Below are 15056 nucleotides of genomic sequence, written 5' to 3'. Positions count from 1 at the left end.
TAACATACACAGACAGACAGACAGACAGACTAGGGTCAATTTTGATAGCAGCCAATTAACCTACCAGTATGTTTTTGGAGTGTGGGAGGAAACCAGAGCACCCAGAGGAAACCCACGCAAACACAGGGAGAACATACAAACTCCTCACAGATAAGGCCATGGTTGGGAATTGAACTCATGACCCCAGTGCTGTGAGGCAGAAGTGATAACCACTGAGCCACCGTGCTGCCCAATAATAATGGAATTATCACAATGAATAGGGTATGATGCTACATGGGAGGGATAGCGAATTAGTGTCATTGTAGAGCTGCTAAATGATCATGGACAGCACAGTGGCTCAGTGGTTAGCACCTCTGTTTCACAGCACTGGGGTTATGAGTTCAATTCCCAATCATGGCCTCATCTGTGTACAGTTTATATATACTCCCCATGTTTGCATGGGGTTTCTCACACACTCCAAAAACATACTAGTAGGTTAATTGGCTGCTATCAAATTGACCCTGGTCTGTGTGTGTATTAGGAAATTTAGACTGTAAGCTCCAATGGGGCAGGGACTGATGCGAGTTCTCTGTACAGCGCTGCAGAATAAGTGGTGCTATATAAATAGCCGATGATCATGACCTCTTGTGCAATTAGAATCCAGGATGTACATAGATTACAATAGGAGAGGAATACAGTTATCAAACAGCTCATTCTCTTATTTAGAAAATGCTGTGGTTTTAGTTCTAGCCCGGAGTGTTTCATGTATGGAAAATAAGAAATGAATGGAAATAAAACCCAAAAACAAACACTGTGCTAACTTTTACAGATATGCTGATGAGTTGCACACTTGTCGGTCACAGACACCAGCTGTGCTTACAACAATAAACTAAAAACTAGGTCTAAACATATAGTACAACAAACAAACCTATTTTCAGCTCACTGCTCCTCTGTACTTAGAAATAGTGTGTCCTCAAAGAGGACGAAAGGATATGGAGAATAGACTGCTACATAAACAGGGCAATGGTGCAACTGTTCCAGACATCAAGTTGTGGGGGGTGGGCAGTAAATTGGAGGAGGGGAATAATTTAAAAAATAGCAGCTTTCTTGACGCAAATATATAAATTATTGGTAATTACTGTGTTGCTAAATGTAATTAATAATGTTTAAAATTACAATAGTTTGTCTTTTGTTGGTAGTTTGTGTACGTGATGAAATGGGCACCATTTAATTTGCCGCCTCAGGCAACAGAACAGCCAGGCACGCCCTGAGGTAAGTGGAAGGTTAGTTGAACAACTCAAAAAAATGATTTACATTCAGTGACCAACTCAGACTTTGGAGGTGAATGTTGACGCATAATTTACAGGACACGCTGCATCACTTCTAACACATTTCAGCCTCACGATTTAATAAATTGGTCTTTTACTTCTCCTTCAATGTCTTGATTGACGTGACAATTGGATTGGACTGCTGCTAATGTCCTGCACTAGAATGTATTATTCGTGCAAAACATCTGGGGGTAAATGCATCAAGCTGCGAGTTTCCGGCAGCCTTGAAAAGTGGAGATGTTGCCTATAGCAACCAATCAGATTCTAGCTGTCATTTATTTAGTGCATTCCACAAAATGACAGCTATAATCTGATTGGTTGCTATAGGCAACATCTCCACTTTTCAAACCCACTGGAAACTCGCACATTGATACATTTACCCACTGATGTTGTAACCTACTGACATGTTATTTGGGGTGAAACAGCCACATAGTTTGTTTAGTTGAGACACCCTAAGAACTGGTGATGTGTGGTTTTTTATTCTCATGATTAACACACAACTTTGCAGTGACAAGCACAGACTTACCTCCATTCGTGCAGCTGCGATTGCTTGATCATAGTGCTCCAGAAGGTTAGGAAAAAAAGTCATATTATAGTGCATCCCTGTACACCTGGGCACCGTGATGGGCTCACAAGTGAACAAACTGTGACTTCCCGCCATGGGCAGCAGTAAAGTGCCCAGAAGGACAATCCCCAAACACCACATTTTGATGAAGAGCTGACTTCCGATGCTTGTATTAGGTTAAGTCCAGGCTGATTGGAGTTTCATTGGGTGTATGGATGACCCAGAGTTAGGAGAGGACCAATGGTGGTGTAGTTCTACAGCTAACATTCCCAGAGGGTACTTCAATATCAGGCAGTGGTATGACACAGGATTGAGGCTTAGTGGGCATCCTGTTAAAACAAAAACAAAAAAGAGGCATTAAAAGGGCAACAGAAAACAGCATCATATATAATACATTAAAAGTATAAAGCAGTGATCACAGTGGGCCATATAGGGTGGTGCCATACCAGCACTTCTCCCATTTGAACTTTGACCTCCCCATGGTGGGGGCTAGCACTGTTTCCCTGCTCTCATTGGTGGATAGTGAGGGCTTGCTCCTTCCTGCTGTGACCACAATGAAGGTGGCATCACTGAGCATCCAGATAAGGCATGGGGGGGGGGGGGGGTCCCTGGGACCTGCTGCTGTTCAGTTAGTGTAATAGGCACAAGACACTATCATCATCATCATTTATTTATATAGCGCCACTAATTCCGCAGCGCTGTACAGAGAGCTCACTCACATCAGTCCCTGCCCCCATTGGGGCTAAGTCTAAATTTCCTAACATGCACAGACAGACAGAGACTAGGGTCAATTTGATAGCAGCCAATTAACCTATTAGTATGTTTTTGGAGTGTGGGAGGAAACCAGAGCACCTGGAGGAAACCCATGCAAACACGGGGAGAACATACAAACTCCACACAGATAAGGCCATGGTCGGGAATTGAACTCATGACCCCAGTGCTGTGAGGCAGAGGTGCTAACCACTAAGCCACCGTGCTGCCCCTACACTATGGCATCTTGATCATTGGAGGGGCCTAACACCTGGGTGTTGACACTCAGCATTAGGGAGCCGTCCTCCTACCGTCGAAAACCCTCTATCCAAGATAGGGTAGGCCAGTCAGTCAGTTAATTTTACATACCTCCACCACTAAGTATTCTTACACACAGTAAAGGCCGACATTTGGAGCCAAACATTTATTCATGAGAACGCAGTCTATGATTTTACTATGAACTAGTATCAGTTCCCAGCGAACTGATCTGTGGAAGACTTTAACACACAGATTGCTGCTTCCATTGTGTTTCGGTGACAGCTCCACTTTAAGCTAAACACCGTGATCATATATATATATAATTGTAGGATCATTGCCTTGGAAGACAGATGCATGAGTTAGATAAAAATAGGAAGTCTTACAAATAAGACAAAATGTAAAATGGAATTAGTTGATACAAAGTTATTTCATATTTGGTATGTACAGAAAAAAATGTGTCCAACAGGAAAAACTGTACATGAGAAACACTAAGGAGGTAACAACCTGATACAATCTTATTCAACTAATTTACTTTAGGCCACTAGACAGTCATACATTCCTGCACATAGAGACATAGAGATTTAGTAATGTGATTATGTAGATGAATGAGAATTGTAGATATGAGGTTAATTAGTCCCCTGGGCAATGTATTGGGTGTACACAACTTGTCTGCAGTAGAGGTCAGTAAACCATTGTACAAGTCTGTAATATGCATATGTTCCAGAGTATGTATTACCTGTATACACATTGGGGCATATTTAAGAAAGCACGATAGTGCTTTTAACGGGTCATTAAGGTGCCTCCTGTCCTCCGCAAATTTATTAAGGGTGCATCGCAGCAGATATCATGGATATCTGCTGCTTTGCATTCCTCTTCATTTTTGGGAGCAGTCACCATTCAACAGAATGGTGACTGCTCCTGGTCGCAATCTAACAAGTCCCGAAAAAACATTTTTTTCGAGAACTTGTCATGTTAATGTACGCCAGCTGAGGCTGGCGTACATCATCGGAATGGAAGAAATCTAATGCTGTCAGCTCTGCTGTAACGCTGTACAGCTCCGAAGAGCAGAGCTGTACAGCGCATGTGTGGAGGGATCACATGATGCCTCCCTGTCACTCAGCGCGCTCTCTCTGCAACTATCGTTGCAGAGACAGAGAGGGGATCTGTGTGCGCATGTCCAGTTCTTGGAACTGGACATGCGCAATTGAAGAATGAAAAGAACGAGGAGAAGACCTGGAGGCAGCGCTTTCCGAAGAGGGGGGTAAGTATGATTTTTTACATCGCAGAAACAGCAGTTTTTCGGAAGTGGGCGTCTGCAGATGCGCCTACGCAGACTTGCACGATTCTTGCTCTTATGGCTGCCTGTAGCTGGAGAAGCAGAACAGAGGATGGATGGGGCGTTCTAACATGGGTCAAGAACAGTAAAGAAGAGTTTACGCAAATGTGGATCATGCAGACCTGTCAAAATATGCATATACCCCTCTTAGGAGGCGTAACTTGTGCACTTACTAGAGGTCAGTAAGATGCTTGTTCAAGCACAGGTTCCTCATTGTCTGCATCTACCCATAGCTGCCATATTTTACTTAAAAATTCTGCCTTTAGCCGGCAAAATTAGGATGTATGTTCTCGGCAAACCAGAGTACCAGGCAAACATCTGCCCATAGCTGGCACACTAATTATAGTGATTCTCCCACCGATAGAGGCGGGAGGACGAGGACATTTGACTTTACCAAACAGAAGACTTCTGCCCCTAGTAGACAATTCCTCCAACTAAACTTTTATAGCTCCCACTGGGCAATTAATCCTAAATCAGAGGCATTTTGCTAAGGTAGCCATCCGCTCTACCCCTACAAGTGGAAGATGAGTTGGTATCAAAATATCATATCATGATCCCAGACAGCCCTGCATTATTTTCCCCAGACATTGATCCAGCCTTAAACTCTATATAGCACCAATCAGACTGCGCTAAATTGGTAAAAAAGATTAAAGCATAATGGCAGATGCTGTTGGTCGATTTTACTGATGCCGGACAAGGCCAAAAGAGAAGGAGACTCCGCTTCATCCAAAAATACTCTAATGGCCTCAATATTAGTTATAATGAAAGCCATAAGCAAGACAACCTTTATTCTATGGAAAACCATTAATTTTTTTTTAGCACAAATCCCTGTAGAACAAGATGGCTTCCAAAAGCGCATCTCTCAGACTCAGCACCCAAGTATCACGATTTCCCAAAGTTTTGAATTAAGTGGACCAAAAGTTATTGAGGAAGTTAACATCAGACATAAAGCCAGATCTGATAAGGGGAATGGCCACGAGAAGTCCTATATTAAGTTGGGTCGGTGCTACAAAGACGAATGGTCATCCCCAAATCCCTGAGCTCAAGCACAATATAAAAGCAGAAACCTCGGTAAAAGCTTCAACAACAGAGGAGTTGCCGATGTTCAATGGGACTCCTATAAAAGAAGATGACATTCTGATCATGTCTTCTGAAACTGATGGAGGGGGGGTTGGGTGCATCAGGGGCGTACGTCATGTGCATGGGTATGCTTAGTTTTGTACTGAAGTGGATGAATTAATTTTCAGAATTACTTAAATGAGATAAAGGAGTGGAGGTGAGGGGGGCGCTACAGGGGTGTTCCACACTTTGCAGAAGGGCGAACAGTCTTTTTCTCCTTGCGAGTGGACTTAATCTATTCACCAGCTCTGACGTGGCCGAGATCAGGTGGTGGAAAGTAAAATGTCACATCAATCCAACCTACAGACACTTTAGAATTTATCCCTTTTATTAATGTTTTCCTTTATCTCCTTCATTTTTGCCTAAAATGAATCATAAAATGGGCTTTTATTATATTTGTGCACCGAGAAATCTACTTTTCTACCAAACTGAAAGTGGAAGGTGCAATATGATCACAATAACAGTATAGGACGGGATCTGGCACTATAAATTAAAGGTTAATAATAATTACTATTTTCACACACAGAAAAACATTTCAATGTGTTTATTTGGGTTTTTTTTTAATACGTTCTCCCATGTTTGCAATGTGTAGGCACCAGGTTAGTTCCAGGCTTGGCAATATTTTGTGTAACATCTGTGTTAGTTACTTCCCCCAAGGCAAGGAATGGCGAGAGGTCTGTCAGCTATATTACTTTTGACAACTCGATACCCCCCTGTCTAAGAAGCCTCAGTTTCACACTAACTTACCAGGATTCTGTGCGCAGTGTGAAAGACATGTCATTGTATTGTGAGCTTATACAGCGTTAACTGTGATAAGTTATACAGTGCATTCAGAAAGAGATCAATATATAGGGGGGTATTGAATGGTCAGCGAGTTTTGTTTTTTTGACCGCGTTAAGCCATTTTAATGCTGTTTTTTTTATCATTTTCGAGCGGGTTAACTTTACCCACGATTCAATTCCATTTTTAAAGCTCAGTTTTTTTCATCAAATGGTCCTCTGTCGCTCCAGTAAAAGGTCTATTAAAAGTATAGGGTGTGCGAGAGGCAGCCGCGTTAAAAGGTATTCAATTCTTTTTTAACGCGGTACGTTAAAAAGGCAAATATGCTGTTTTATCTCGCACCTCTTTGGGGTGTGTTAAAAATAAAAAAAAATAAAAACTCTGAAAGTATTTGAAATCATGTAATAATGTGAAGAAAAAAAAGCTAAACTTATGTTTATCACTAATGCCTAACATGTAAAAGATGATATTCTTGTGAAAAAATAATGAAATAGAATAAACATAAAAAAAAATAATAAAAAAAAAATCACTAATTAATTATATTTATGTATGTTTTTGGTACAAATATAAAATGTAGTAATGTGTTTTGACATGGTATAGATCAGGGGTCGGCAACCCACGGCACGCGTGCCAGACGTGGCACGCTGACCACTTTTGTCTAGCACGCCGATGCTGAAGCTGCTTCAGTAAAGCAGCCGATGATGGCCGAAACGGAGCTTCTGCGCATGCGCAGAAGTTCCGTTTCGGCCATCATTGGCTGCTTTACTGAAGCAGCTCCCACCCAGGTTTCAGGAGAAAGACGAGTCTACAAAGGTAAGTAAGAGCAGCAAATTGAGGGGCACATATACTTGGCATACTTTGTATTTGTGGGGGCAACTGTGGCATATTATTTATTTCTGGGGGCAACTGTGGCATACTATATATTTCTGGGGCAACTGTGGCATACTATATATTTCTGAGGGCAACTGTGGCATACTTTATATTTCTGGGGGCAACTGTGGCATACTATGTGTTTATGGGGGCAACTGTGGCATATTATTTATTTCTGGGGACAACTGTGGCATACTATGTGTTTATGGGGGCAACTGTGGCATACTATGTGTTTCTGGGGGCAACTGTGGCATACTATGTATTTGTGGGGCAACTGGGGCATACTATATATTTCTGGGGGCAACTGTGGCATACTATATATTTCTGGGGGCAACTGTGGCATACTATATATTTCTGGGGCAACTGTGGCATACTATATATTTCTGGGGCAACTGTGGCATACTATATATTTCTGAGGGCAACTGTGGCATACTATATATTTCTGGGGGCAACTGTGGCATACTATGTGTTTATGGGGGCAACTGTGGCATACTATGTGTTTCTGGGGGCAACTGTGGCATACTATGTATTTGTGGGGCAACTGGGGCATACTATGTGTTTCTGGGGGCAACTGTGGCATACTATGTATTTGTGGGGCAACTGTGGCATACTATGAGTCTCTGGGGGCAACTGTGGCAAAGTATGAATTGTGGGCACAACTATGAGGCATAAGATGAATTGGGGACACAATTATGAGGTATGATGTGAACTGGGGCACTACTGTGCGGCATAAAGTTTTTTTGCTGGTCCCTTACCGTTAATATGATATTAGCCTCATAAAATGAGACATAAATAATATATATATATATATATATATATATATATATATATATATATATATATATATATATATATATATCCGATAGGGGAGGGGGCAGCTACAAATTGCCCGGGCCTGCTTGGTGGCCCGAGTCCCCACTGGAGATCTATCTTTGAAAATAATTTTTAAAGGTCATGTGACTGCAGTGGTCACATGGTACTTGGCGGGCTGCTGGATATCTTCCCATGCTGTGCAGTGGAGAATAAGGTAAGAAGAAGGTGTGCTGGAGAGGAGGCATTTGTGACTAAAGGTGATGGAGAGGGGCATGTGTGACTAAAGGTGCTGGGCAGAGGGGGGGCAAGTGTGATTAAAGCATGTGGGCAGAGGGGACATATGTGAGCAAAGCTGCTGAGCAAGGGGGCATGTGTGAGTAATGCATTTTTCTGTAAGAGGGTGGCCTGGTGCTTTTCACCTGCTAGACATGCCCCCAATGATGCACTGCCACACCCCCAATTGTACGACCACTTGCATGGTAAAAAAAGATGTTGCGTCGCTTTTTTTTTTTTGTTTTTACCATACTTGACTATAAGGGGGGACACATGAAGTTGCTGTACTGGGGCCATGAATTTCTCTAGGCAGCCATGTATGTATGTATGTATATCTATATCTATAACTATATATCACCCAACTGGCACACCTGGGCTTCACTAGATTTTAGCCGGCACTCTGATAGAGAAAGGTTGCCAACCCCTGGTATAGATGATTCTTTGGTAAAAAAAAATAGTTAAATTAAAAAATATGCTAAAGAAATACTGTAATGTAGATATTATCAATGTGTAATGCAATCTAATGTATGGAAATGTATGCAAAACCTTTTTTTTGTGTTATACATGACCGAGTTAAAACTCCCCTTCACTCCCTTCAAACCATCGGGAGATTTATTTATTTTTCTATGCTGTGGGGAAAAAAAAACCAACTCGCTGACAATGGAATACCCCTCTATATGTAGATGTTAAAATCAGGAGTTGATCTGAATGAACTTGAAATACAGCAAAACCTACAGAACCCTTTATTCTGTGTCAGTTTAAGTTAAAAACACATCTACCACACCTGTTAAAACACTCGGGAAAACTTGGCTGACCTCAACGCAAATGTTTACATATTATATCTTTGTTTTATAAAAATCAAACTGACATGTGAAAATCAACTATCCACTTGTCTAAAAAGCAAAACAACATTTGTACTCTTTCAATGAAACAAAAAAACATTGAAACTGGGACTATGTCACTGATCCATAATAACTTTCTCAGGCCATCCAAGCACTAGCTAAAATACAGGGCTGTCATTTGGAAAACAATAAAGATGCAATTCAACAATTGACTAAACAAACCATAAAGTAGCTCTTAGCTACTCATCCTGCTAATAAAATATCAACATGCAATTAAGTGATATTCCCATTAAGTGTAATAAAACATGTGTTTGAATGCAGATAATGACAATGATCCCAATGTGTCTCTCAGTTCAGGAGGTGGCCCAGGGCAGAATATGAATTCTCTGGTGACCCCTTAGCATTCAAATGTTTATATGTGTGATAATAATAGTGAGCAAGCAGAATGCAATCCAGAATGTGGTTGTTATAATGGTGCAGTAATATAATAAATACTCTCTCCTGTAGAGCTGGATTATACATCTCCTCCCTGTGCCCCCCACTCCACCTGTTTGCAGGAAGAAATGTAAAAAACTTTAGCCACAGTGTGCACTGTTTGCATATTTATCGTCTATTTATGAGTTTATTGCCCACAGATCTCTCCACCGATTGCTTTCCCCTGTGTTGTACCCCTGATCCTCCTGGCTGCCCCCTACCCCCTATTGTCTCCATCTAGTAGTCTCCTCCCTACCCAACACAGCCAGGATCAGCCCCAGACTAACAATCTGGATCGGATCTTACCTGTGCACGCCCGACCTAGGCAGATACAATCCGGGTACACAGCAATCCCTGGTCCCTGTGATGGGTGATCACCCCAATCTCAGCCAGCAGACGTCCACCTACTGCAAGCATCAGGCAGTGCCAGCGATCCCGACCAGAGCTCCCACTCTGCAGTTTCCTGAAGTTCCCTTGTTAGTCCGTCTCTGATTGGTGGCCCCAGCCCCCCTCTCTGTTGGTTATTGTACTTTCACTACTGATTGGTGCTAATCTTTACAATCCAGTTTATGCTGCGATAACAATCGATTATATTGATTTATTGATCTCCCTGCAGCTGTTACGTCCCTGTCTGCACTGATCCTACCCAGAGAGAAGACTCATGTTACAAACTGATTTCCTGAATGCTGGCATTCATCACCACCCCCTGGGGAGGGACCGGAGTTAGGACTTAACCCCTTCCATAGCTTCCCTCATAGTCCTTACTGCACAGAATTACTGATGACAGCACATGGATCCTCATGGATCTTCCCTCTGTATCAGTCACTGTCTCTGTGCTCTGCCACTATCACACATGCAGCTGTGTGGCCAATGGCTCCAGCGTTGAGGGGGTTAATGACATCATGCATCAGCTTTAGATACATCCAACCCACTGCTGCACTGGCTGTAAAATAAATGAAGCTCCATGCAATTAATAATTCAAAACTACAATTATAAAAGTGCAATATGCTAAATGTATCAGTATTGTTAGTAGTATTAAATACAAATGCATTTCCCTATGTGGACTTAGCCTGTTTGGCTCAATAAGACAATAGACAAGTTTTATCGTCATTTTTGTTGTATGTATTTTTATGTTGTTTTTGTAATATTCAATATTTTGTATTTATCATTTAGGATTATGTTTTTTTAAAAAAGGAGTAATAGTTATCTTTAACGTAATTATAATTGATAAGACAATAACACTTTTCTGTAAATTGCGAATTCATGTGTCTGGAATGAAAAAGAGCTAAATTCATTGTAATATTATTGACATTCTGCATATGATCATACATAACTTCTAAACGTGCCTACCAGAGATATTTTACTGTTGGCCAGAAATCTGTTGAATGTGACATTCTCTGTTTTAGATTATGCATTAGGATGATAAGAGAAGAACTAGAAACATATAAAAATATATGAAATATGATGAAAAACAGGGAATCAGTAACAATTGTCTTCAAAACCTTGGACTGTTCCTAGAGATTAGGGACAGTTGGTGACTTTATGGACCTCATTTAGAGTCGGACGCAAAGTCCGTTTTAGGCGCATCTAACCAAAAAACACTACCACGCATGTGCAGAAAGCCCCAAATCCGCCTGCATCTTGGACGCAATTAACACTTGCGTCAGTTTGCGACTCACTACGAGAGAATGGGAGGAACACGGATTTGTGAAGACGTGACCATGTAAATACATCCTTGTGGCAGTGAGGTGCAGACGGGCTAAAGCTGTGCGGCAGGAATTAGGTGGTGCAAGCGGTTAGCTGGCTGCAGGAACTGCTCGCAGCTCCATAGGGTATTACGAGTGGGACGCAAATAGGGTTGCTTGCCACTCGTAATACCCTACCAAGCTGCGGCACACTCCCACTTCTACACTCCTTACACGGACTTTGCGTCCGACTCTAAATGAGGTCCTGTATGTCTGCTAACTGTAGTGGTTCCTTTTAATTATTTATTGATGTTAATTAATTATTCCATAAATGATTGAGGCATGTGATGACTTTAAATTTTTCTTAGTTCAAATTGATATGTGACCTGTTCTATGCAAAATACGTACTATACTTGAAATTATATTGTCACATTTAATGCAGAGTGAAAATACAAAGACACTTTATTTTTAAGCTGGACAATGTCATCCAAGTATTGTCCATCCTGAATTTGTTCCAGGACACCCTAAATGTCTTTACATTTGCACACAGAAGAAAATAACAAAGAGTGACTTTAGTAATTTTTTCATTATAACACGTTTTAAAGCAGCAATTACATGACAAAATCAGGTGTTTGTTTGTTTTTTGTTTTTTTTTACCATAAATCACTCTGGCAAGCTACAAGAGGAATGTTGGTATTTACTATTTTTACTTGTTTTTTTTATTTCTGGTTGCTATTAATGATTTATGATTCTGGACTACCATAGCAACCACAGTCACATGGCACATGATGTATTGAGCAGAGAGGCTTTAGCACGCGCCTCTGAGCTCTGCCTGCATTATGACACCCTCCTTCTCCACCCTCTGCAATTACATGAGACGCAGAGAGCTTTTGAAAAGGAGATAGTGATTTGAAGGAGATAATGATTTATAGCATGGTTGTCCAACCCGCGGCCCGCGGGCCGCATGCGGCCCAGCATCCTGTAAATGTGGCCCAACAGGAGTTTTGGTTGTGGCAAGGGGGCAGCGCTGAAAAAAAAAATCCTGCAAAAAAAAATTAAATAAAAATACTTACCTTGGCTCCCTCCCTTTTCTCCTCCTCCGTGTGGCGCTCGCAGTGAATGTCGGGGGTGACGTCATCACACCCGACATCCATTGCGTAGCGCAGCACAGAGGAGTTGTACAAGCTATGATGGGGTGTCATTATAGTTGTCATATTTCTTGTTGAATAAATAATGACAATGTGAAAGTTGTCATGTGTTATTTGTTAAATGAGATCTGTTTATAGAATATTAAGCCTTGATGATGACCAGATGATTGTTCATTACTATATATCCTTAAGTGTAAAATCACAGATTTGAAAGAGAATGTACTTTCTTTTTTACTTGACTGTAAATAATTATCTGCATGAACATAGTCCAGCATCTAAGGTGTAAAAATAAATCCAGTTTATAAGTCATTTTGGTATACTAGATGTTCTGAAAAATGTTACAATATATGTGAAGAATAGTGTGAATAGGTCACTGTCTCTTCAGATGTGTACAGTGGTAGGTAAACCAATAGTACTAGAGTTATCGCGGCGCTACTTCGGGAGAATTGAATTCCCCCCTCTGTGTCTCTTTTTTTTTAAAAACTAGTCTGATCCCTTTAAATATTGAACGTAAGCTACTTCGTTTAGTTGCTTTGTACAGCACTTTGGGTGATGTTGGTGCTGTTTAACTCAATAGAAATAACAATACAAATAAGATGTGTTGCAGTGTTCCAGACATAGGGGGCAGTGTGTAGCTGGGAGAGCACTGGCTCAGTCCTCAGTGCACCTGTTTAATCTCTGGGCTGCCAGGAAGTGACCCAGCCTTGAAACACTTCACTCTTTTGTTCCACAGGAAAAGGGATATTGTTTCATAATTTCCCAGTCAAATTCCCACACATTACAAAATCTACTAATATATCATTTATTTGGAAACGACCACTTGGTCCTGTGTTCATTTGAACATCTGCTTTATAGCTGGAAGCTTTTTGAATGCATAGGCGCTATTTTGCCCTGTTTTAAACGCCTGATTCACACCGAACACAGAAAAGCACGGTGGTAGTCATTCCAGCCGCATTGACATTGCTGACAGAAATGACAGCGGTAAAAAAGCATACCGGGAGAGGTGGGATTGATGGGGGCGGGGCTCCAAAATGCGCGTCATTTGTGGGCCAAACACCGCGATTCACTGGGAATGGCGGCGTTTGGGAGCTAATTCTGCCCACTTCACTAGGAATTGGGCACTTCCTAGTAAAGTGGGCAGATCCGGGATATTGCCACACTCTCCCGGGAGTCCATGAGACTCTCGCAAAATGCGGGAGTCTCCCGGACATTCCGGGAGAGTTGGCAAGTATGTAAAAAAGAAACAATTAGTATAAAAACGAGAACATAAAAAAAGCGACTTAGCATGTAACAGGCATGCAGGATTTACGGCTGCTTTAATGAATTCAAAGAGCGACTTATCCAAATGTGTACAGTCAGAAATGACGTCACTGCACATGGACCCAGTGAAAATGGCGTTTTTAAAGCGGCAATGTTGAGACCCACTGCCTGCGTAATGCAATTCAGTGGGTCCCAACATTGCCGCTTTAAAAGCGTTATTTTCACTGGATCCATGACCACTGAGGTAATTTCTGATTTGTACTCAATTGGATAAGTCGCTCTATGAATGTGGAGTTCCTCTTACATTGTCAGTTTTACAATAATCGTTCTTTCTCGGCCGCTGTCATTTCTGTCGGCATTGTCAGTGTCTAAAATTAATACAACACCCGAAAAGCATAGGGGAGTGCAAAGGTTTTTAAGAAAATAGATATTGAAGGTTAATGACTAACATAACTCCGTGGTGCAAATCTGTACTAAAACTTAATAACCAATCAGACCATTGCTTTATTGATCTAACTTACACTAGACAGAGAAAAGCTACAATCTGATTGGTTGATATGGTGAATGCACCTTTGCGCAATTTTAGTAAATAATCCTTAGTGTTCCCACAACTCTTATAATTTCTCTGGTTACCATTTTTAGACGTGCTCTACGTCAGTTCCTGTATAGTTCTAATATAGTCTTTTACACATCCAGGCTGGTGATATCATGAGGAGGACCTAAACGACTGCCACATTTGGCAGATTTTTACCCGTGAAGCTGCAGCTCCTCCATGTTTGTAATGGGCTGGGGGTGTAGCGTTGGGCTATGATGTAATACTAGGTAAGAAGCGGGGGCAGGGAAGCACCATGGGGGTCAACGCCAAGGGCGAGGGGCACCGGCGCTGTGTACAATCCTAGTATATCAGCAAGGAATGTGTTGTCCTTACAGATTTAGAAATGCACCTGTCACCGTTAATCAACCTGATTAATTAATCAACCTGTCACCATTAATCATCAATACTACCAACATCACTGCTGTGTCCTTGTGGACACCTTATCTAGACCAGAAATCTAGATATTATAGTCATTTATTCCATAGAAAATATAAATATAAATAATAAAAAGCTCTTTTATTTTTTCTAGATACCAGTAGTTACAATTTCACAATTATGTTGGGTGTCATCATCTCTTCTCTATTGCATTTGTTTCAAAGAAAATTCTTTACAGTCTGCAGTCAGTGATTTGTTACGCTGAACTGAATTTCCTGTGTGTCTGTGTGAAGTACCGGAACACGTTCAGTTTTAAAGGTCTACAAAATGGCACAATGTGAAGGAGGTCTGTTGTAGAGTAGACAAAGGGATTCCGGTGACTTCAGAATTGTTCTTTTGTTCATTTCTGATGGATTGCATGGAACAAAACACTGACCAGCAGGGTTACAAGAACAGTGGGATGATCCAACGCATATAGTTAACCGTAAAAATGAAATAGAAACTATATGAGGTGGATCTACTGACATTTGTCAGGTTTACCTTAATAAATATTAATTCTTGACCCACACGTTAGCCATCTCCCTTTTAGATTTAGACTCTAAGGAA

General features: G+C 41.3%; 1 protein-coding gene across 1 annotated transcript in view; it reads right to left on the bottom strand.

Annotated features, from left to right (window-relative positions):
• Window positions 1-10086, bottom strand: part of FZD6 (frizzled class receptor 6) — a 38445-nt gene extending 28359 nt beyond the window's left edge. The window contains exons 1-2 of the mRNA XM_075213916.1: window positions 9694-10086; window positions 1834-2201 (exon numbers count right to left, since the gene is read on the bottom strand). Coding sequence (XP_075070017.1) covers window positions 1834-2013 — 180 coding nt within the window. The 5' untranslated portion in view covers window positions 2014-2201; window positions 9694-10086. The remainder of the gene's footprint in view (window positions 1-1833; window positions 2202-9693) is intronic.
• Between the last annotated feature and the right edge of the window lie 4970 nt (window positions 10087-15056).

The sequence above is a fragment of the Mixophyes fleayi genome, chromosome 5, assembly GCF_038048845.1.
Source record: "Mixophyes fleayi isolate aMixFle1 chromosome 5, aMixFle1.hap1, whole genome shotgun sequence".
Classification (NCBI taxonomy): domain Eukaryota; kingdom Metazoa; phylum Chordata; class Amphibia; order Anura; family Limnodynastidae; genus Mixophyes; species Mixophyes fleayi.
This window is presented reverse-complemented; position numbering and strand designations above follow the sequence as displayed.